The sequence below is a fragment of the Dysidea avara genome, chromosome 2, assembly GCF_963678975.1.
Source record: "Dysidea avara chromosome 2, odDysAvar1.4, whole genome shotgun sequence".
Classification (NCBI taxonomy): Eukaryota; Metazoa; Porifera; class Demospongiae; order Dictyoceratida; family Dysideidae; genus Dysidea; species Dysidea avara.
In genome coordinates, this window is record NC_089273.1 from 21630189 (window position 1) to 21653266 (window position 23078).

General features: G+C 37.8%; 1 protein-coding gene across 2 annotated transcripts; it reads left to right on the top strand.

The window, feature by feature from the left end:
• The first annotated feature begins 6740 nt into the window (after positions 1 to 6740).
• On the top strand, positions 6741 to 20627 carry LOC136246838 (serine/threonine-protein phosphatase 5-like). 2 transcript variants are annotated; one of them, XM_066038423.1, is made up of 8 exons: positions 6741 to 7162; positions 10952 to 11121; positions 12395 to 12466; positions 15839 to 15986; positions 16742 to 16861; positions 17223 to 17292; positions 19976 to 20034; positions 20400 to 20627. In XM_066038423.1, exons 1-4 carry the CDS (start codon positions 7075 to 7077, stop codon positions 15881 to 15883), a joined length of 375 nt encoding a protein of 124 aa, XP_065894495.1. In that variant the 5' UTR covers positions 6741 to 7074; the 3' UTR covers positions 15884 to 15986; positions 16742 to 16861; positions 17223 to 17292; positions 19976 to 20034; positions 20400 to 20627. The 2 variants fall into 2 exon arrangements, with proteins under 2 accessions (XP_065894495.1, XP_065894494.1); XM_066038422.1 differs by having other exon boundaries at positions 17223 to 17288.
• The last annotated feature ends 2451 nt before the right edge of the window (positions 20628 to 23078 follow it).

Genomic DNA, 23078 nt, shown 5'->3' on the forward strand with positions numbered 1-23078 from the left:
GGGGGGGGCTTAGCCCCCCCTCAGAATGATATCACAACGAAATTATCTTTCTTGGAGTGGGGCTGAAAACCGTGATTATTATTATTATATTATTATTATCTAATCCAAAACAGCCAAGCTGTAAAAAAAGTGTGCGGCCCTCAGAAAGGCTATGGTGAAAAAAGATGTGAAATCCAAGGTGGCAGCCAAGAAATGGCTGTGATGGTAGGTTAATGGTAAAAATTTTAATAATGACAATTTAGGTAAATTTTGTGAAGAGCCACAAAAATTCACCTGAATTGTCTTTATTAAAATTTTTACCATTAACCTACCATCACAGCCATTTCTTGGCCGCCACCTTGGATTTCACATCTTTTTTCACCATAGCCTTTCTGAGGGCCGCACACTTTTTTTACAGCTTGGCTGTTTTGGATTAGATTTCATTTCTTTTTGTATTTGTATACCAGCTTTGGGACTTTTTTAACCTACGTTTTTTTCTTTACTACAGGAAGAAGAAAAGATGAAGTAGATGTACTTTAAATATTTTATCAGTAAATGTACAAATTATATATACTGTATAATACCATACCTGTTTCAGTGCCCATACAAAAGTCTCAATAGTAGCAGTGAAATTTATCCCGTATTTCACTGGTAGCAGTGAAAAAGTTGTAATTGCAATTTCATTGGCTAGAATTTATGTTAACAATTAGTGTTGACACGTGTTTAGTACATAGTGACAAATTGCGTACATGGCAACGCTAATGCACAGCATGCGTATATGCAGCGAGTATGGTATTAACTGGGAATAGCATGGGTAGCAGTGAAATTTGGGATAAATACCACTCTTGTTGTATTGGAAATGGTAAATTTCACTCGGCTTCGCCTCGTGAAATTTATCCCCATTTCCAATACAACACTCGTGATATTTATCCCAAATTTCACTGCTACCCATGCTATTACTAGTACTAATACATATTTGACCGCATTTGCCAAAAGGGGTCTTCCACACACATCCGATTTGCCAACTTTGACAATTGATAACTTCAGATTGGAAAGAGCTATTGCCTTGATATTTGGGCAGTGGTGAGCACCACTATAGCTGAATACATGGTGAAATTTTCAGGGTAATATGTTACTTGAACACTGAGTTATGATCTCCAACGTTTACGGAATTGGATGTGTGTGGAAGACCCCTTTTCGCAAATCCGGTCACATATATTGATTACAGAAATCTCCATGGTGGTTTCTTTGTAACTGAACACTCTACATGGTGACTTCTTCTAATTGCTCTTTCTACAGGGTGAATTGTTTGTAGCTGAACGATCTACAAGGTAACTTCTTCTAGCTGATCTCTCTACAGGGTGATGTGTTTGTAGCTGAATTCTGTGCAGGTGATTTGTTTGCAGCTGAGCTCTTTACAGAATGGTTTCTTTGTAGCTGAACTCTCTAAAAGGTAACTTCTTCTAACTGATCTTTCTACAGGGCAATTTGTTTCTGGCAGAATTTTCTACAGGGTGATTTCTTTGCAGCTGAACTCTCTACGTGGTGGTTTCTTTGTAGCTGAACTCTCTACAAGGTAATTTCTTCTAGCTGATCTCTCTGCAGGGAGATTTGTTCGTAGTTGAATTCTGTACAGGTGATTTGTTTGCAGCTGAGCTCTTTACAAAATGGTTTCTTTGTAGCTGAACTTTCTCCAAGGTAACTTCTTCTAACTGATCTTTCTACAGGGTGATTTGTTTGTAACTGAACTATCTACAAGGTAATTTCTTCTTGCTGATCTCTCTACAGGGTGATTTGTTTGTAGCTGAATTCTGTACAAGTGATTTGTTTGCAGCTGAGCTCTTTACAGAATGGTTTCTTTGTAGCTGAACTCTCTACAGGGTGATTTGTTTGTAGCTGAAATCCCTACAAGGTAACTTCTTCTAGCTGATCTCTCTACAGGGTGATTTGTTTGTAGCTGAACTCTCTACAGGTGATTTGTTTGTAGCTAAACTCTCTACAAGGCGATACTTCTAGGTGATCTCTCTACAGGATTCCTTGTTTCTAACTGAACTCTCAACAGGGTGATCTGTTCATAGCTGAACTTTCTACTGGGTGATTTGTTTGCAGCTGAACTCTCTAAATGGTGGTTTCTTTGTAGCTGAAATCTCTACAATGTGACTTCTTCTAGCTGAACTCTCTACAAGGTGACTTGTTTCTAGCTGATCTCTCTACAGGGTGACTTGTTTCTAGCTGAACTCTCTACAGGTGATTTGTTTGTAGCTGAACTCTCTACATGGTGGTTTCGTTGTAGCTGAACTCTCTACAAGGTAACTTCTTCTAGCTGATCTTTTTACACTGCATATTTGTTTGTAGCTGAGTTCTCTACAGGGTGAATTGTTTGCAGCTGAACTCTCTACATGGGAGTTTCATTGTAGCTGAACTCTCTACAATGTGACTTCTTCTAGCTGAACTCTCTACAGGGTGACTTGTTTCTAGCTGAACTCTCTACAGGTGATTTGTTTGCAGCTGAACTCTCTACATGGTGGTTTCTTTGTAGCTGAACTCTCTACAAGGTAACTTCTTCTAGCCGATCTTTCTACAAGGTGATTGAGTTTTTTGCAGCTGAACTCTTTACATGGTGGTTGCTTTGTAGCTGAACTCTCTAAAAGGTGACTTCTTCTAGCTGAACTCTCTACAGGATGATTTGTTTGCAGCTGAACTCTCTACGTGGTAGTTTCTTTGTAGCTGAACTCTCTACAATGTGACTTCTTCTAGCTGAACTCTCTACAGGGTGACTTGTTTTTAGCTGATCTCTCTACAGGGTGACTTGTTTCTAGCTGAACTCTCTACAGGTGATTTGTTTTCAGCTGAACTCTCTACATGGTGGTTTCTTTGTAGCTGAACTCTCTACAAGGTAACTTCTTCTAGCTGATCTTTCTACAGGGTGATTTGTTTGTAGCTGAATTCTGTACAGGGTGATTTATTTGCAGCTTAACTCTCTACAAGGTGACTTCTTCTAGCTGAACTCTCTACAGAGTGATTGATTTTTTTGCAGCTGAACTCTCTACATGGTGGTTTCTTTGTAACTTAACTCTCTACAGGGTGATTTGTTTGTAGCTGAACTCTCTACAGGGTGATCTGTTCATAGCTGAACTCCCTATAAGGTAACTTCTTCTAGCTAATCTTTCTACAGGGCGATTTGTTTGTAGCTGAGTTCTCTACAGGGTGATTTGTTTGCAGCTGAACTCTACATGGTAGTTTCTTTGTAGCTCTACAATGTGACTTCTTCTAGCTGAACTCTCTACAAGGTGACTTGTTTCTAGCTGATCTCTCTACAGGTGATTTGTTTGCAGCTGAACTCTCTACATGGTTTAATTCTTTGTAACTGAACTCCCTGCAAGGTGACTTCTTCTAGCTGATCTCTCTACAGGGAGATTTGTTTGTAGCTTAACTCTCTACAGGTGATTTGTTTGCAGCTGAACTCTCTACATGATGGTTTCTTTGTAGCTGAACTCTCTACAAGGTAATTTCTTCTAGCTGATCTCTCTACAGGCCAATTTGTTTGTAGCTGAACTCTCTACATGATGGTTTCTTTGTAGCTGAACTCTCTACAAGGTGATTTCTTCTATAGCTGATCTTTCTACAGGGTGATTTGGTTGTAGTTGAACTCTCTACATGATAGATTCTTTGTAGCTGAACTCTCTACAAGGTGATTTCTTCTATAGCTGATCTTTCTACAGGGTGATTTGTTTGTACCTGAACTATCTACATGATGGTTTCTTTGTAGCTGAACTCTCTACAAGGTAACTTCTTCTAGCTGATCTCTCTACAGGACAATTTGTTTGTACCTGAACTCTCACATGATTGTTTCTTTGAAGCTGAACTCTCTACAAGGTGATTTCTTCTAGCTGATCTTTCTACAGGGTGATTTGTTTGTAGCAGAACTCTCTACAAGGAAACTTCTTCTAGCTGATCTCTCTACAGGGAGATTTGTTTGTAGCTGAACTCTCTATACATGATTTGTTTGCAGCTGAATTCTCTACATGATGGTTTCTTTGTAGCTGAACTCTCTACAAGGTAACTTCTTCTAGCTGATCTCTTTACAGGGTGAATTGTTTGTAGCTGAACGATCTACAAGGTAACTTCTTCTTACTTATCTCTCTACAGGGTGATTTGTTTGTAGCTGAACTTTCTACAAGGAAACCTCTTTTAACTGAGCTCTGTACAGGGTGAATTGTTTGTAGCTGAACTATCTACAAGGTAACTTCTTCTAGCTGATCTCTCTACAGGATGATTTGTTTGTAGCTGAATTCTGTATAGGTGATTTGTTTGCAGCTGAGCTCTTTACAGAATGGTTTCTTTGTAGCTGAACTCTCTACAAGGTAACTTCTTCTAGCTGATGTATCTACAGGGTCACTAGTTTGTAGCTGAATTCTCTACATGGTGGTTTCTTTGTAACTGAACTATCTACAATGTGACATCTTCTAGCTGATCTTTCAACAGGGTGATTTGTTTGTAACTGAACTCTCTACAAGAAAACTTCTTCTAACTGATGTCTGAACAGGGTGAATTGTTTGTAGCTGAACTCTCTACAGGGTGATTTGTTTGTAGCTGATCTCTATACAGGTTACTTATTTCTAACTGATTTCTTGAATTCTGTTCAGGGTGACTGCTCTATTAGGATGACTGCTCTATTAGAGTATCTCGATCTCGCACTTGCTACACCAAGTTGGATTTCGTGTTATAACTCCGTGGCTTTAAGTCTGATTCTTCTACACCATTGAAGAGCCTTTCTAAGATGATAACTCCATCTGTACAGCGATTTTCAAAGCATTACCCCGAGTGGTTTATCTGGTAGGCGTGGCAAGCATAATAATAATAATAATAATAAAATAAAAAATTAGCTATAATCTCGATTGCGTAATTGTTACACACTGTTGATTTTTTCGCTGTATCTTCCTGGTTTTTAGCTCGATTTCTTTCAAACCACAAAAGGTTTGAGGTTCAATAGTTAACCTATTCACCCACCGATTTTCAGCTTCTTCCCATACGCGGTTTACCCTGTAGGCGTGACAACATATTGGTGTTATTTTTCGTGCATAATCGCTCATAACTCTGTCTGTTTATGGTATTCTAGCCAAAGTTGGTACCGAGATGCGCCTTTATACCCCCCTTCTGTGTGCCAAATTTCAAGGAAATCGGATAACGCGTTCGCGTTTTATAGCAGTTTTTGTAAGTGTGCGAAAAGAGGAAGAAAAATAAGAAGAAGAAGAAGAAAAAAAAAAAACGAAGAAACTAAGCCAATTTTTGAAGTCGCATATCTCAGGAATGCCTGAAGCGATTTCGCTCAAATTTGGAATGTGGAGTGCTGAAGGTGGAGGGAATGTACACAGCACAATTTGTCTTGTTTCATCAAGGCAGCACAGAGCTACGGAGGTGCGAAAATTGCGTTTTGTTTCTTCCTGTCAATATACTCACGGGGTTGCGCGCCGGCTTCTTGGGCCACACGACACACTACCGTGTGTCTTGATGGAACAGCTTAACTACCTGACAATATTGTTGAATAGTCTGGTTCCTTATGGATTTAATCATCATACGGCAGATTAAAGCACCAAATTTGGTACAGTGATTCCTTAGGATGTATTAAATGATTTCAGAAGGGATGCCACCATGAACTCACCCTGTACCCCTTCGTATGGACAACTAATTTTGACAGTTTGTGAAATTAAAACTCATTACATTTGCTGTTTTGAATAATTTGTTTTCCTAATCACATTCCCAAAAGTTAATGGTTCCTGTTTGTGAATGAGTAGTCCATAATAGTTTTATTAAATATTATGTCTTTGTGTGAAAGATACATAGCCTACACAAAGCTATTGGTTCAGCGAAATTTAAAATCGCTAAAATTTGAACATGAAGGTTTTTCATCATAATAGCTAGTTACTTATCTTCTGTCAAAAACAACGTCTATGTTTCCACTACACCAGCTGAGTACTGTACACAGAACATCAGTTTCCTGGATACTTGACCTCATGAGGTTGTAAATAGGTTCAACCTTTTGCGGCACACATAGCTAACTACAGCCAGAATTTGCTATAGCTAAGCTATACATTTGCACAGTTCTATTTGCTAATGAAATGTGCATGCATTGCTGCTCTGTTATTGAAATTCTTCAAAGATATGACAAAATCAGTTAGATTATGTTAGAATTTCAGAACAGCAATGTATGCACAGTTCATTAGCAAACGGAACTGTGCAAATGTATAACTAGCTATAGCAAATTCTGGCTGTAGTTACTATGTATGTGAAAGGTTGAACCTGTTTACAACCTCAGAGGGGCCAAGTGTCCAGGAAACTGGTGTTCTGTGTACAGTACTTAGCCGGTGTAGTGGAAACATAGGCGTTGCTTCGACAGAAACAGAAAATAAGTAACTAGCTATTATTGTGAAAAACCTTCACGAATAGCCATGTTTAAATTTTAGCAATTTTAAATTTCGCTAAACCAGTAGTTTTGTTTAGGACACGTATCTTTCACACAATATTTTAATAAAACTATTATGGGATGTCATGGACTACTCATTCACAAACAGAAACTATTAACCTTTGGGAATGTGGTTAGAAAAACAAATTATTCAAAACAATAAATGTAATGAATTTTAATTTCGCGGACTGTCAAAATTAACTGTCCGTACAAAGGAGTGCAGGGTGAGTTCATGGTGGCACCTGAAATCATTTTATACACCCTAAAGAATCACTGTAGCAAATTTTGTGCTTTAATCCGTTGTGTCCCAATTTTGGCAAAATTTTGTCATAACAGACCCTACTAGAAGAGGGATTCTCATCAACCACCAGTTGTCATCAAATGTTTAGCAATTTTATGTACAGTAGCTATAGCCCTATGCTTGGCCCAGTAGCTAATCATAATCATAAACTTCATGGCACTTGGAACCCCATTCATAAGTTGACTATCACTTTGATGCAGTCATAAGGAGTGACTGTCATTTAGGGGCCAGTCAAAGGGTGTTAGCTAGGCGCTTATAAGTAGGGTCAGCGGCGCCAGACCATAGTCAAAGGATCACGTGATAGAATGCGCGTTATTTTAAAATAGAAAGCATGGCGGATTCATCAGGACCCAGTGCAGCGCCAGAGGATGTAGCGAAGGCAGAAGAACACAAAAACAAGGCAAACGAGTATTTTAAAGGTATGGACCATGTTATTTTACCGTGATGAGTTAATGAGTCAAACATGTTGGTAGCGAATGGGAAGTCGTCCGTTTCTTTCGTGTCTTCTTGAAGTCAAAACAGGAGCGTTAGCAAGCACAAGTCCAGTTTTAGTTGTGCTCACATTTTGAGATTTACATCCTGGTGGCTGAAGTGATTGGACTGCACATATTCTGTTTAACAGGTTTAGCCGCCTTCTCACAGGTAACTAGTGGGTCATGTGGAATACAGATAAAACCCATTGTTGACAAGAAGTCATGTTGCAGGTTAAATGCAAAAAGATTCCTAATCCCATCTGTTAAGGCTCCTTCATAGATGATTTTGATTTGATGATTGATTGTTTATTACATCTAAACAGTCTAACAAATCTGTTCTTCCCTGCCAGAGAAGCACACATACATACCATGTTTCCTCACATAAAAGGTGCATTCAATTAAAACTCCTGTCTCGATTATAAGCTGGGGGTTTCTAGTGCCTCTGGAAAATAAGTGCCGGGTCTCAAATATAGGCCTGGGCTATTACTGAGTCTACTGTTGATGGCTTTAATTGTTTCCATTGCTACTGCTTGAATTTAGAGCCTTCTGAGGGATGATGGTACTACGAGTAATCACATGAGTAGTCTGGACAAATCTCGAGTGCATGCAGATATGTATGATACAACCATTTTCCAATCATTTAAGCCTTGTTTATATAGTCAGTACACTTTATCACTGTTTTCTATGGAGTAATCTTGTTCTACCACCACCCTAATTTGATTAAATGCTGGACATCTGTTCTACAACTAGTTATATACTCTATAGTAATTGTACCTTATTTACCTTGTAATAGCTCTGCATGGCACGCCACGGCAATGGATAAACAGCAGCTGAGCATGCATTAAATAGGACGATCACACAATCAATCATCCTAGAATGATCTACATTTGCTAAATTTATTATATATCCTTCTTAATTGATTATTGCTACAAAGCACTAGAACCTAGTTCTATTCTTAGCTGGCCTTCACTCATGCATCCGACCAAATTTATTGGAGTCAGACTATCGAGTTAGTGGAGTGCAGTGGTTGTGTGTTGCTTTTAAATGGATTTCAAAACTCTTCAGGTTTGAATCAACAGTATGTATATGTATGTTTAGCGAAGGTAGATTGTTCTAGGATAATTAGTTGTGTGATCGTCCTATTTAATGCACGACCAGCTGCTGTTTATCCATCGCCGTGGCATGCCATACAGAGCTGTTACAAGGTGAATAAAGTACAGTTACTACAGAGTATATAACTAGTTGTACAATCTGCAAAAGATACGTTTTGCTTATTCTGTTATTCCGCAATTCCGTTATTCCGTATTCCGTGTTTTACTAACTCCCCCTATAACCTGTACAGGAAATAATTGCAGTGTGCTGAATTATTTGAAAGAAAAATGATAAATTAGGTTTGTGTGGCTGAACCTCACGAATCCCATACAAAAGTATGGGCAGCAAATGTAGCTCAGAAAATAACTCACCACTAGAGCTACGGGTGTGACTTCTCAATCTCAACACTTTACTTTTAAGTTAAAGGAATCTGTTGTCAAAGAATTGTCCGTAGCTGGTCTACTGTAGATGTAATGAAGTGATTTGCACTTTTCCCCATAGACCACAGTACATTCAGTCACCGTTGTGACATGTTAAAGAATCAAGTGTTTATTAGAAAATTCACAGTTATATATTGTCTATTGATCGAGCTTTGTTTGGCAACAAGATGATAAGGTTGGCCAGGGTATTTGATAAGACAATATGGTGTTCCTTTGGTCCAGTGTGATGTCCACACACTCAGAGGAGGCTGGACACGGCACATGTGAGCGCATATATTTGTATTGAAAGTATAACTAAGCCTTCAGCAAAGTGTTAACAAGCACCATTCAAAAGTGCACCTCAACTTTAGTGTTTTAGGGCAATCTGTCCCATCCAACCCCACTACTCCAAGCCCGTAAATTGCTGTTGAAATCTTAAGGGATCACATGTGTTGCAAGTTTTGTCAGTCATATGCGGATAAATCAATGGGTAGAACTATAAGGACACTTTGCGTGCTTGTAGTTTAGCCGAATAAACATTGAGGAAAGTAATATGGATGCTGAAATTGCCTCCAAGTGAACTGAAAAAAAAAAGAAGCGGACGCTGCCAGCCTGGCCTCACGAAGAATTGATTAGAGAATGGGAAACCTGAGCACTAGTGTTCAATAAGAATCTGTTGTAAATCACACAAAACCAGGTGTGTCTGTTGTTAATACCTTCTTTATCACTAACTCTTCGTCTTGGTATTGGAAATATGCAGTTAACGCTAATAGTTTTTAGTAGCACTTATGTCGTGTCCAACCTCCTCTGCCACACACTCAAGTGATTGTCCTAGTGGATTACTGCCGGTGGAGCAGTTAGATGTTTGAGTTGGGCTGGTGTGGCTCAGAGTATAAGTACTTGCCAAAAAACCTGAAGTTGGCCCAGGATAGGATTTTAATATACTCCTGTACATTCTGAACAAACAAGGATACTGTACACAACCATACCAATTGTATGCTGTGTAACGTTTAGTGTACCTATAGTATAACGGCCTATAAAGTATCAATGATTTCAGTGAAGAGCTACATGTGTAGATTTTGGTTTCCCTAATATTAAGTGGGCTGTTTTGATTTAATGGTGGCTGGCAAAGATTCATGGATGTTTTTATACAGTAGTAGTAATAGCATTAAAAGTTGTATTGAAACTGTCTGTAAATGTGTGCAATTATATGTAGTAAAATACTGTATGAGGAGAAATTTTGGCGTGGAATTAAAATTGGCGATTTTGCAGATGCTTACAAAATTGCCAAATTAAAATCTTGCCATATTTATATTATTAGTAGTGTTTCATAATATTTAAACTGGTTGAACAGGTATGAGATCAAGCAAGAAGCAAGGTACTGTATCTAGATGTACTAAACCTCAGCCTGTGTCAATCAAACAATTCTATGATTGTCTGTAATACTGCAGGTTAAGTTTCTACTCTTTGCAGGGCTAAGATGCAAGATCATACTTACACAGAGATTGTTCCTAATCCTTTTGTTTCCTTTTACTGCACTGTAGGGTTGGGCAGTATTGATCAATATCATATTTTAGTCATAAATATTTCGGTGTTACTACAGTAAATACCCCCTAAATATGTATAAGCTTCCATTTCATCAATACCCACATTGTAGACTATGCAGTGCTTACTCTTTAAGTGGGAAAACAAATTGGAAGTGTTAACCAATAAACTTTTTTTGACGGAGCACTCCCATATTTCGCTGGTGTCCCATTAGCACCTTTCTAGTAGTCCCTTGCTAATGAATTCTGCCATAATACTGTTTGTAAACTAATAATTTCTGGTATTCTTGGTAATGCAAGTACAGTATTATTAAAAAATATATATTGCACAATAACTAAACATTGGTATATTGTCCACCCCTACTGCACTGCCTATGAATCTCTGCCCTCTGTTTCACATGAAAGAGTCTATCCAGTATGTGAGTCAACATGGTAAGTGTCTATACATCTTTGTGAAATAGAAGCCATATAGCTACTACTTACACAATTTGCTATCATGTGGAACTCCACTTTATTAACTCTTGCCAAATACAAATTATTAAGCAAATGCTAAATATTCTGCTCGCCAAAGTTTCTGCTAATATGGTATGACAGTATTACATAGCATTCATCATGACATACTGCACATATGTGTACATGTATGTTGGTAGTTCTTCAGTGATGTTATTATTTCCCTGTAGACAAGAAATATGTTGAGGCAATTGAGTTCTATACAAAGGCCATAGATGTCAACCCCAGTGTGGCTAGTTACTATGGTAACTGGAGCATTGCTCACTTGCGTACAGAAGCATTTGGTTATGCTCTACAAGATGCTAGTAAAGCTCTGGAACTTGATAAGAATTATATTAAAGTGAGTAGACCATTAACACCTTCGTTTTGTGTTTGGAGCATTCATTATATATAACACATGTACAGTGGAACCTCTCTTAACAAACTCCCTGAATTAAGGACACGATAGAAAAAACCTCCATAATAAGGACAAAAAATTTTGGTCCCAACAGATCTGGTTAATACTTTTTTTACCTCTATAAGAGGAAAACATCTGGCCAAAATTCTGGGTCCCAAATAGAGAGGTTCCACTGTATATGATAGTACTCTTAGTGACCAACTATTAAGTCCTCAATTGAAAGATTTATTCATCTAACTGCTTATTAAAACCAATGATTGTGACTTGGAAATGGCCTGCTTAAACATGTTCCTGTGTACTTCAAATGAGTAATAACAGCTTATAAGAATACATTTTGTAACTGAATATTGGAAATCACCTGTATGGGTGCATTATTGATTCACAGAGAATATATTTTAATATTGTAACTCACCAGCTCTGGTAACTAGTGTTCCACCGATAATCGGATCGGTATCGTATCGGAGCCGATATTGGGCTTTTCGTATCGATCGGTATCGGTTATTCAGGTATTCCGATACCGATTAATAGCCACTCGCGCCAATCATCATAACCATAACTATCATCATAAATCCTATGCTAGCAAAACGTGAGGTATAACAAGTTGGAAATAGTGTTGAGTATTATTCTAGCATAAAAGGTGCAGGAATTGCTTTGCTAAACATCAAGCAACTGCTACTTACTATGTTTGCATGAAAAAGATCGAAATATTCTAATAGAACAGTCACTGCACAATAATATATTCTACTAGGACAGTCACACATAGCCAGCTTGAGATGATTGTAAATTGTATAGCAATTATCGGTATCGGTATCTGTATCGGTGAAAATTTGCTTCTAGGTATCGGTATCGGATCGGTAGTTATTTTTCTGTATCGGTGGAACCCTACTGGTAACTACATGATATAGGCTTCTCACCAAAAACGATGGAGCAATTCATGACCTTTAAGAGTATCTGGTGACCAAAATTGTAGAGTTTCAGATATGTCTTTTACCTGTGGAAATTGTTAGCCCAACTTTGTGCTGGTGTTATCTCAGTTTTGACTCTCTGTCCATTATGGTTGACTTTGCTAAATCCAGTCACAGTTTTGGTTTTCATACAACAGTCCTGCTAAGACATTTTTATCCATTGGATCTGTGCCTTATCCATCCATCTATTGGTGTTCCCTATGCACACATTTGTGCGTGTGTCTACATGTAATGTATCTTTTTTCTATTAGGGTTACTACAGGAGGGCTAGTGCCTACATGGCTATGGGAAAGTTCAAGTTAGCCTTAAAAGATTCTGAATTGGTTAGTATATTTTGTACGCTATATATATGAGTACAGTACATCTTTGTGTGTGTGTGTGTGTGTGTGTGTGTGTGTGTGTGTGTGTGTGTGTGTGTGTGTGTGTGTGTGTGTGTGTGTGTGTGTGTGTGTGTGTGTGTGTTGGTTAGTATATTTTGTACGCTATATATATGAGTACAGTACATCTTAGTGTGTGTGTGTGTGTGTCACTGTGTGTGTGTGTGTGTGTCACTGTGTGTGTGTGTGTGTGTCACTGTGTGTGTGTGTGTCACTGTGTGTGTGTGTCACTGTGTGTGTGTGTGTCACTGTGTGTGTGTGTGTGTCACTGTGTGTGTGTGTGTGTCACTGTGTGTGTGTGTGTCACTGTGTGTGTGTGTGTGTCACTGTGTGTGTGTGTGTGTCACTGTGTGTGTGTGTGTATGTCACTGTGTGTGTGTGTGTGTCACTGTGTGTGTGTGTGTGTCACTGTGTGTGTGTGTCACTGTGTGTGTGTGTGTCACTGTGTGTGTGTGTGTGTGTCACTGTGTGTGTGTGTGTGTGTCACTGTGTGTGTGTGTCACTGTGTGTGTGTGTGTCACTGTGTGTGTGTGTGTGTGTGTGTCACTGTGTGTGTGTGTGTGTGTGTCACTGTGTGTGTGTGTGTGTGTCACTGTGTGTGTGTGTGTGTGTGTGTCACTGTGTGTGTGTGTGTGTGTGTGTGTCACTGTGTGTGTGTGTCACTGTGTGTGTGTGTGTCACTGTGTGTGTGTGTGGGTGTCACTGTGTGTGTGTGTGTCACTGTGTGTGTGTGTGTGTGTCACTGTGTGTGTGTGTGTCACTGTGTGTGTGTGTGTGTGTGTGTGTCACTGTGTGTGTGTGTCACTGTGTGTGTGTGTGTGTCACTATGTGTGTGTGTGTGTGTCACTCTGTGTGTGTGTGTGTCACTCTGTGTGTGTGTGTCACTCTGTGTGTGTGTCATTGTGTATGTGTGTGTGTGTCATGTGTGTGTATGTGTCACTGTGTGTGTGTGTGTGTGTGTGTGTGTGTGAGTGAGTGTGCTGCTAGTAACAAAATTTAACTGGCAAGATCCATGCATGCATGGTGCAATGAGTGGTACATCATACCAAACTATAGAATACATGTGCTTGGGTCCATTTATTAAATGCTGACGCACTAAAATCTAGTCCATGATGTGTGCATTGTGGTTGCTGCATTTGGTGAAAAGGCACATTTCTGCCAATGTTGAATAGTGAGAAAATCAAGTGCATACCTATAGTTTAATTAACATACAGTGCTGTTTTTATAAGACCAGGCATTTATAAAAGTGATTTAGGACCCAGCATTTAAATGAGTCTGGTATCTAATCAGTCCCAGGAGTTTACACGAGGTGAAGAGTGATTGTGGATAAAATGGTGTTGAGTGTACCTAAGTGACTTACAGTTTGGAATCTCCACTTGCAACAATGAAACATGACATGAAGCATATTGGTTAGGTAGAATCAAGCTCAAAGGTGTGGTCAAAAATGCTTCCAACAAATTACTTGCTACAGCTCATGGCTATATAATCCCAATTCGTACTTAAAATTCCAAATATTTCTTTCTACTTGTGCATATAAATGCTGTCCGTCTGTCTGCTTTCCATTTAAGTCTGCGCATTCTTCTCACCAGCAGCTGCACTTACGTATTGAAGTGATTTTTGTGCCAACAAAACACTCATCATCCAACAATGAACTAGCATTTTATGAAGCTTTTAACTGCCATTGTTTTGTTGTTTATAATGCAAGAATTAAAAGCCCTGAATTCTTTCTGTAAAGTGAATGCGAACTGCAAGTAAATGCCTATGTTAGCTAACTTACACTGTATGCATGCATTTATTCATTAAGACTGGGCTGGAGCTGATGTGAGAAGTTTAGCTTAGTGGTCAGGGCACATGCTCATCAGTTCAGAGTTCAAATCCAGTTGGTAACTGCACATTTTTTTTGCTCAGGCAACCATTTTAGTATGCTCAAAATTTTTTTGATGTGGTAAAGGGAGTTAATTAAACGACTGATGTTGGTAGTAAATTGATAGTGTTACTGCTCTACTTTATTTTACTGGGGAAAGTCTGAACCTTTTTTCTGTTGTTATTTATTCTTTTTGGCACAGCCTTTTTTCTGTAATGTTTACCTTGTCATTCTCACTCACATACATAATAGTTTGACATCAATTCATAATTGGTGTTTTTACAGTTGAACTTGTCTTGGTGGCCACCTGTATAGACAGACCACCTTTCTATAAAAGCCAACTATAAATTCTGTAATCGAGACCTCTATACACTACTCCACCTGTAAAAAGTGGTTATTATCAGTCAAGAAAGTTTGGCCTGCTTATAGACAGGTTCCATTGTAAGAATAATTTTGGTGAGATATAGGTGAAAAACACGAGACTATATAGCCTTTCAATATTATACTAGGGCTGGGATGAATATTGAAATTTACCTTCGAACATTTGCTAATAAAATGTGTGAACATTCAAAGCTTCAGTGTTAGCTTTCAAGTTACAGGTTTTCTTGTATTTAAGCATATCCTTATTAAGTTTTATCGTTCTAATCCTATGTAATAAATTTGGAAAGTGCATAGCAGTAGTACTGAATGACACGATCAATTGATTGCAAAATGGCTTGTCTGCTATACTACAATCTTGCATAGGTAAACACCAACTAATGCTAAAAGGACATTTCCATGTATTATTGATCACATTTTAAGGCTACAATTATGGTAGCAAGCTAAACTGCAAGGTTTAAAAGTGGGTGTGGCACACAAAGGTTGATCGCAAAGAGACGAACATCAATCATGCAAGATGAATAAGCAGCTGCAATAAAGATAACAACGTTTATTTGTAATTCTTTCATAGGCTATGAGTGCATTATGAAACTTTGAGGATACTTTTATTATTTGAAGTTCACTAACCTTCGAACCCACGAAACATTTGAAGCTTCATCCCAACCTTATATTATACATTTTGAATGATTATTAGATCCTTACATTGTCACTTACTAACTATGGTGCAATAAAATCCTAGAATAAACAGTTGCTTCTGGGTACAGAGTGTAGTGTGCAGTAGGTGTGCTTACAGTGAATTGTGCAACTTTGATAAGATGTAGTGTTTGCGTGGGATATTACACTGTGTCTATATAACCTGTAACAGACATTGCTTCGGAATGCACGAGTAAATATTAGATCCTACAATCCTTAGCCACTAAGTATATGTGTAAGTATACAGAAATATTCAGGACAATAAAGTCCTGCTCGTACCTGTAGGGTAGGTACTAGTGCTAGTGTACTATACTGTACTGTAAATTAAAATCCTGTATTCCGTAATGTTTTCAGATCATTACATATGCTGCTTTTGTATTCAGGTTAAGAAGGTTCGTCCTAAAGACAAAGATGCCATTCAAAAGTAGGAAGAGTGTAACAAGATTGTTAAGTGGATGGCCTTCCAAAAGGCCATAGTAGTGGATACTACCTACACATCTGTTGCTGACAGTATTAACCTTGATACCATTGGTAAGTATGTGCGTGTTTGTGTGTAGCGTGTATGTGTGTGTGTGTGTGTGTGTGTGTAGTGCGGGAGCTTAGCCGAGTTGCTAGAGCATTGGCCTGTTAATTGAAAGGTTCCAGGGTTGATGCCTGATTATTCCAAGTTGTTGTTGTTGTATACTTGAGTAAGAAACTTTACCCAGCTGTATAATGGGCACCTGGTGGCCTGGTATCAACTGGGGAAGCCGCCCACTCAGCTGTAACAGTAATGGGTGGTTTGCTGGGCAGTAATAGCTGTGTATGGCTGCTGGAGGCTTACTTTGTGCGTGTGTGTGTGTGTGTGTGTGTGTGTGTGTGTGTGTGTGTGTGTGTGTGTGTGTGTGTGTGTGTGTGTGTGTGTGTGTGTGTGTGTGTGTGTGTGTGTGTGTGTGTGTGTGTGCATTTGATTCTGTGTGGTACATTGCATTGTCCTACACATGTGAATCCTTTTTGCTACAACAAAACTGTTATGTTCACTAATATTCTTTGAGCAGCTTGCTAATTTTCCTAATGGGAACCTTATCCTTGTATGCTATGGACGAATCTGTACATTTGCTTTTACTATTTTAATACTGTACTGTACTGTACTGTACTGTACTGTACCGTACTGTATTGTACTGTACTGTACTGTGCTGTACTGTACTGTACTGTACTGTGCTGTGCTGTGCTGTACTGTACTGTACTGTGCTGTGCTGTACTGTACTGTACTGTTCTTACATTATTTGTTATCTTTACACACTCAGATGTTGAGGATAGCTACAGTGGTCCCAAGTTGGATGATGATATCAGTGCAGGATTTATGAAGAATATGTTACAGTGGTTTAAAGATCAGAAGAAACTATACAAAAAAATATTGCTATAAGGTGAGCACATTGTAACTCTATTGTGTGTACATCAATTGTAAGTGGTGTAGGGATCACTCAGGGGGGAGTCCCACTTAAAATAGTGACCAAACTTGCATCATTAAAATCAATAGTATTGTATTGTTAAGTTCAGTAACATTAGAGATCAGGAAGGCTCCCTGCGTATTTCATTGGGTAACCCCCTTTTTTCAGTAAAACATCTCTCTGAATGTCTTTAATACAAGTACCTACACTGTATTCTTAGGCTAACTAAGCTAGACACTTTCCTTCTTTTGTCCTTGTATCACCCACAAACAAAAGAATAAAATGGTCAGGCTATGTGAGACTACTGTTTTATGTGTACATGTCTCTTTTTTTATAGATTATGTTGGAAGCTAAAAAGCTCTTTGAAGCAACTCAGACCCTCTGTGATATTAAAATTCCTGATGTACGTAAGTGTGTGTGTGTGTGTACGTGTTGAGATGTTCTCGTATACTTGATTAGTACAATGGGACCACAGCCCTGTTGAACTACTCTAATAGAACAAACACTTAATGTAGCATGACGTAGACCTCTTGACAATGTATTTTCCTGCTGTACTGTTATTACATGTACAATGTAGTAAGTATCGAGATACTAAAATGGCAGTATCGCTCAGCCCTACAATGTAGTCTTTGTTTCTTACTAAGGTACAGTAGCTATATAGTATAGCAAGGTGTAAAATGGTGACTGTGCACTGCTTTATTTGGCCTCTAACCTTGTGACTGTGGTCAGTGAGACTAAAATCAAGTTTTGGCGATTTAAAAAATTCTATATCTGGCCACTTGTAAGTTTTTTTTTTTTGTTATTATATATTGTATGGAATAGTACTATTCTGTAAGGGTGATTTTGTAAGTTGTCTCTAGGATGATTTTCAGAAGCAGAATTTTGGGTGGCGCGGGAAATTTTTGGGATGATTTCAACTTAAACGGTACTACCGTACCATTTAATACACACCCCTTAATAATTTTTTTTTGCTATCAGAAACTGAAGCCATGCATTTACTGTACCTGTATGGTAGGACAGGTACTACTACTATAGCACAAACTAGTTTGTAACTGTTTTGTTAATTACAGTAGATACTCACTTATCCGATTCTCAGTTATCCGAACACATTGATTATCCAAATGCCAAATGTGACTGTTCTATTAGACTATTTTGTTATCAGTGTGCATTCTATTAGAGTAAATGACTGTTCTATTAGAGTAGTTGAACAAAGTTCTGTATATAAATCAATGAGCTTCAGTTATCCGAACAATTTCACTTATCTGAACACATTTTGGCTAACTAAGAACAAAGCTGTTCAGATAACTGAGGATCCACTGTCCTTTAATTTACATGCAGTTAGTTAACTCTGTATGTTTACATTATTTCACTATACTTGTAGGATTATTATTATTATTATTAACACTTTACAGTGACCAGCACTGAAGGTCTGACAGTAACATGTGTTGTGGTCATGTGCACCATCACCACGGACATGACATAGATTTAGGGCTGATGTTTAATGCTTTTTTCTCATTGTGTTGTTATTGTAGTTGATGTGGAATCTAAAATGTCCTCCAATGATACTGTATTGGGCGTAGCCAGGATTTTTTTGAAGGGGGTTTGATTTAAAGTGGAATGTTTTAAGGGGAAGGCCTGGGTGCTTCCCCTAGACCATGTTTGAACAAAAATGATGCATACACAAAATGTGCCTTTAGGCAGTAACAGTAAAAGGTGCTGTTTGTGCATCTAACTAGCTAAAACCTGCATACTGCTGTTTATGCAGCTTATAGAAACTATAAACCTATTGTAAAACTAACTAATCTTCACTTCCAGACGACATACTGACAGCCAAATTCAATTTCCTAGCACACGGAAGCCCTCCACACTCAAGTCCCAATACTTCTTTCCAGCTACACATTATTCTCGGCCAGTCCTCCTGTCAAATTGTCTCCTGTTGATGGTCAATAACTTCAGACTTGGCTTGTACTCCAATATGTTTGAGACATCACGTGTCCACAACCTGTAACAAATAACAAACCATTCATCATCAACAATTCACAGTTTGTGCTAACCTGACACGACCACTCAAGTTTAGCAGCTGTTGTCTTGTAATATGTCTCAACCAACCATTGAACAGTCCTTCACCATTTCAACCATTCATCATGTGCTCAATTGATCATGTGATGCAATATGCAATGGTTCAGTATTAATGTGATGTGACCCTCAAGAGTAGTACAGAGGAGCTCCAGTGGGCAAGTAGCTACTGGAGAGCTCCAGGGCTATAAAATTTGGTGTGATTTTATTAAAAAAAAAAAAATCTGCCTCTGAAGTGGAGGTTTGTCTGAACTGGAGCTTATAAGGAGCGTGATACTAGTGGTTCCAACATTTGACTAATTACTTAAACCTCATAGAGCATTCATCCTATATTCACTACTACTCAGTGGTTTATTGCATCATCACCTTCAACTTGTTCATGATGAGTCTAAGTACTTGTGTACTATTTGTAGACCCTGAATAACTCAAAGCAGTGAACTAAGTAACCATATATTTTGTAAGCTCTCTGTGCTGTAGAGGACCAGAAACAGAGCTATGTTGAAATCATTCTTTTAATTACCCTACCAGCATTACTGACACTCTATGGCTGCATATTAACTGCTAGCTTCTGTTAACATATCCAACCACAGCCCAGGAAAATTACTGCTCTCTTTATAAGGACATGTTTCATTAACAAAAGATAGAACACACCTATATCCTGAGTGTTACATTCCTTTGCGCCTTGTGGCACTTATGAGCTCCCAGTCTGAACCATCCGAACCCCTCTCTGCCTACGTCCTTGACTTTGCAAATTATCATTAAACACCTGGTTTAAACTCTGCCATAATATTGGACAATGATGTCCTCATAAGAACTAACCAAGTTGCTGTAATAGTCTAAGGGGACCAGTTGTGGTACTGTTGGAACCAAGATGATCTTAAGTGGTCTGTGGGAATGAATTTTGGGGGTTGACCAGTTTTGCAATACAGATTCCTACAGTACCATACTGTATGATAGATAAGCCACTAGTGGCCTGAGTAAAATATTCATTGTTACTGCAAGTTTATTTGACAGATATTCCATTATCTCCAAATGTTGTAATCTGGTACTGCTACTACTATCAATCAACCATGGTAAGGCTACATCTAGTTATGTTTTAGTGATAGTATAAAATAATGAACTTTTGATATCATGTGATCACATTATTTGCTCCCACTGATCATACAACATGTGTACTTCATGGAATGGTGACCAGTGTACATGTTTTCCAAAATAGTGAAACTGAGTTAGTTTATTATCACTATTTATTAATTACGTGATGTTATTTTCATGAGAATTGGTGAAACCAATACACAGCTGATCCTATAATAGTATTCGCTCTTAGTAAAAGATTTGAATACTAGACAATTTTTCTAAAAAAGCAACCTGCTGTATGATATTATTTTCATACAGTTTGTAAAGTATATCATACAGTTTCATACAATATGATATATTGCAGGTAACCCATCATCTCCTCGGATACTATCACAACTTACAACACAGTTGGCTTGTTTGTGGAGAGATATAGGAAGGATGTGTCTGATTGATTACAAAGTGGTCTGAATCATTTAAGCCAACCATACAAACATTGAAGACTGATGTTTTGAAGTGTTTGCACACAGTGTTTATATACTGATAGTACAGCTTGTTGTAAGCTCATTGATGCCCTGCAAGCTAATGGCCATAACAGTGCAGTTAATAGAGGTTATCTGTTTGACGTCACACTAAATATTTTCCACATAATTACAAGTTATCTTCGTGAATGTGCGAAGCAAGAGTGAGTTACAATCTGAAGAATGGTAGTGAAAACAAGAAAGCTGTGGTGCATTTGTTATGTTATTTGTTGCTTAGTAATATCGCTTCTCAGCTGGAAGAAGCAGGGCCACACTGGCTTGTACCACTAAGTTAACCCACTCCTCCTTGTTCCCACTCTTCAATTGGCTATTACTATAAGTAACTCACTCAGTGTAGTGATTCCCCCCAAGTCTTTCTTCAATTGTGCAAAATCACAAAGAGTTTCATTTTCTCATATGGGTCCCATTAATTTTTGCCTCAAAAACATGGTGTCTAGTAACCGTTACTAACTTAAAATGACGTAAATGGATAACCTCTATAATGTCAAAAAATATGATATCACCATAACTTGTATAAGTTATTATGTGTAGTGTACATTTAGGATATTGCAATTATTGTAGTTTCTGAAAACACTTTTAGTTTAGGTTTATGTACAACATGATGACTTGTTGTGTGTTACATGACTGACTAATGGAACACATGACTTTTGAGTGCTGGGGGTTAATTGGTTAATTGGCTTTATGTACAGGCCAAAAGCTGATCACTTCCTTGGATGCCACACATACTTGATAACTTGTTCATCACCTCTGTGATACCGTACTCCTGAGCTGTATCAGAGGAGACCTGTTTGCTGCTATAATGTGGGTCAACATTGTTATCAGGCTTAAGGGGCACGTGCTAATTTTATATGGCTTCACATGCAAAATCTTTGTTTTCATTGATCTGTGCTTGCTTTCCATTCCTTTTTATATCAGATGTGTTTGTGGTAATTAAAAATCACCATCTCCAGTTCAAAATACTGACTTTAAGACTCAGTTTAGTATTTTAGACCTAAAGAGTGAGAATTCTACAAATTTTGGATCTAGTCTCACAGTTTCGGTTCTGCGCTTAAACTTTGTCATCTGTTACCTAAGTATGTTTGTAACAAAAAAACGTTTAAAAGTACTTGATCAAATGAGCTATTGAACTCTCTAAAGTTTCTATGAAAAATAGTGATCTCCTCTTTTGAAGCCATAGTAGTCATATCTAAAAATTCTGTTTCCACACTTTTAAAGATAATACTATTGCAAAAAATAGTCACTACTATATGACTGGAATTTTATAGAAGAAAAAAGTTGAGAAATCAGTTAAATTAATTCATCAAACATCCATAAGCATCTATAAACACTTCTAAAAGTACATTTTTAGATCTACTGTATGATTTATTGATTTTTCATTAATATTTAATTTGTCAATACTGATGAAGTGTGGATTTGTCAATTTTTCCTTTCAACAAAATTTCCAGTCGTACAGTAATCCACTGTAGCTACTTAATTTTCAAAAACATGAAAAATTACAAAAATGTTTATAATTCATATTATTGATGCAAATACAGCTCATTTGCTCATTCATGGTATTTGAATTATATGACAATTTCATCTCTAATTCTTAAATTGGCTCTTCAGCACAATTAGCTTCAACCATAGTAAGCTGGCTCTAAAACTTATTATGTGTGTATTGATTTTTATATAGTATAGGTTGAGTATTAAAAATCACAAATGGTCAAAATTGTAAAATATGGACGTCTATATATTTTGATGATGCCCTAAATCTTTCCCCCTTGAAGTTTCATAATTATATTGTGAAACATTGTTTTCTGTCACATATCAAGCTTCCTATTCTGTTAAATATTTTTTTTAAAAATCATAGAAATGTGTCTATTATTATAGGAGCTGTATTTGGTGGGGTAGCACTTAGGGTCACTCTGAAGACATTTATGGGCTAGTCTATACCTAATCAATACTGCCAAATTGTCACAAAGGAAAAGTGAGGCTGATATTGTTGAGCAAGACATCCTAAACCACCTAATATGCAGTACTACCGTACTGTATGATAACTCGACGTGTTGTCAAAATTGGCCTCTTGACTAGATAGGAGTCATCTTTACAAATTGCTACTGTATTCTGGTATGTGACCTACATGTAGTTGAGGAAAACCAGTCTTATTGCCTATTTGAGAAATGCCAGTTTTAAGTACTTAGTGTGTTGTAACTCGCCAATGATTGAAGCTATTTGTACCAAATTTACATAATTCCCTAGTTTTCAGAGCATCCACTGTACAAATAAAGTAGCTGACAACTGCTTTTCTGCTATTTTAGATAGTTTCAAGTAGGTACTGAGCCAGAAATAAACCAAGGTGGGTATATGTGGCTGGCCCAGATTGTAAGTTGAGAGTCCTAAATGTTTTTGTATTTACATCAGGGAAAGAGCTGACAATGTTATTGCCTAGCTTGTACAACACAGTAACATGATAGCTCTTGTACACATACCGTAATTTGCTCTTTTTTTTCGTTGTAAAATAATTT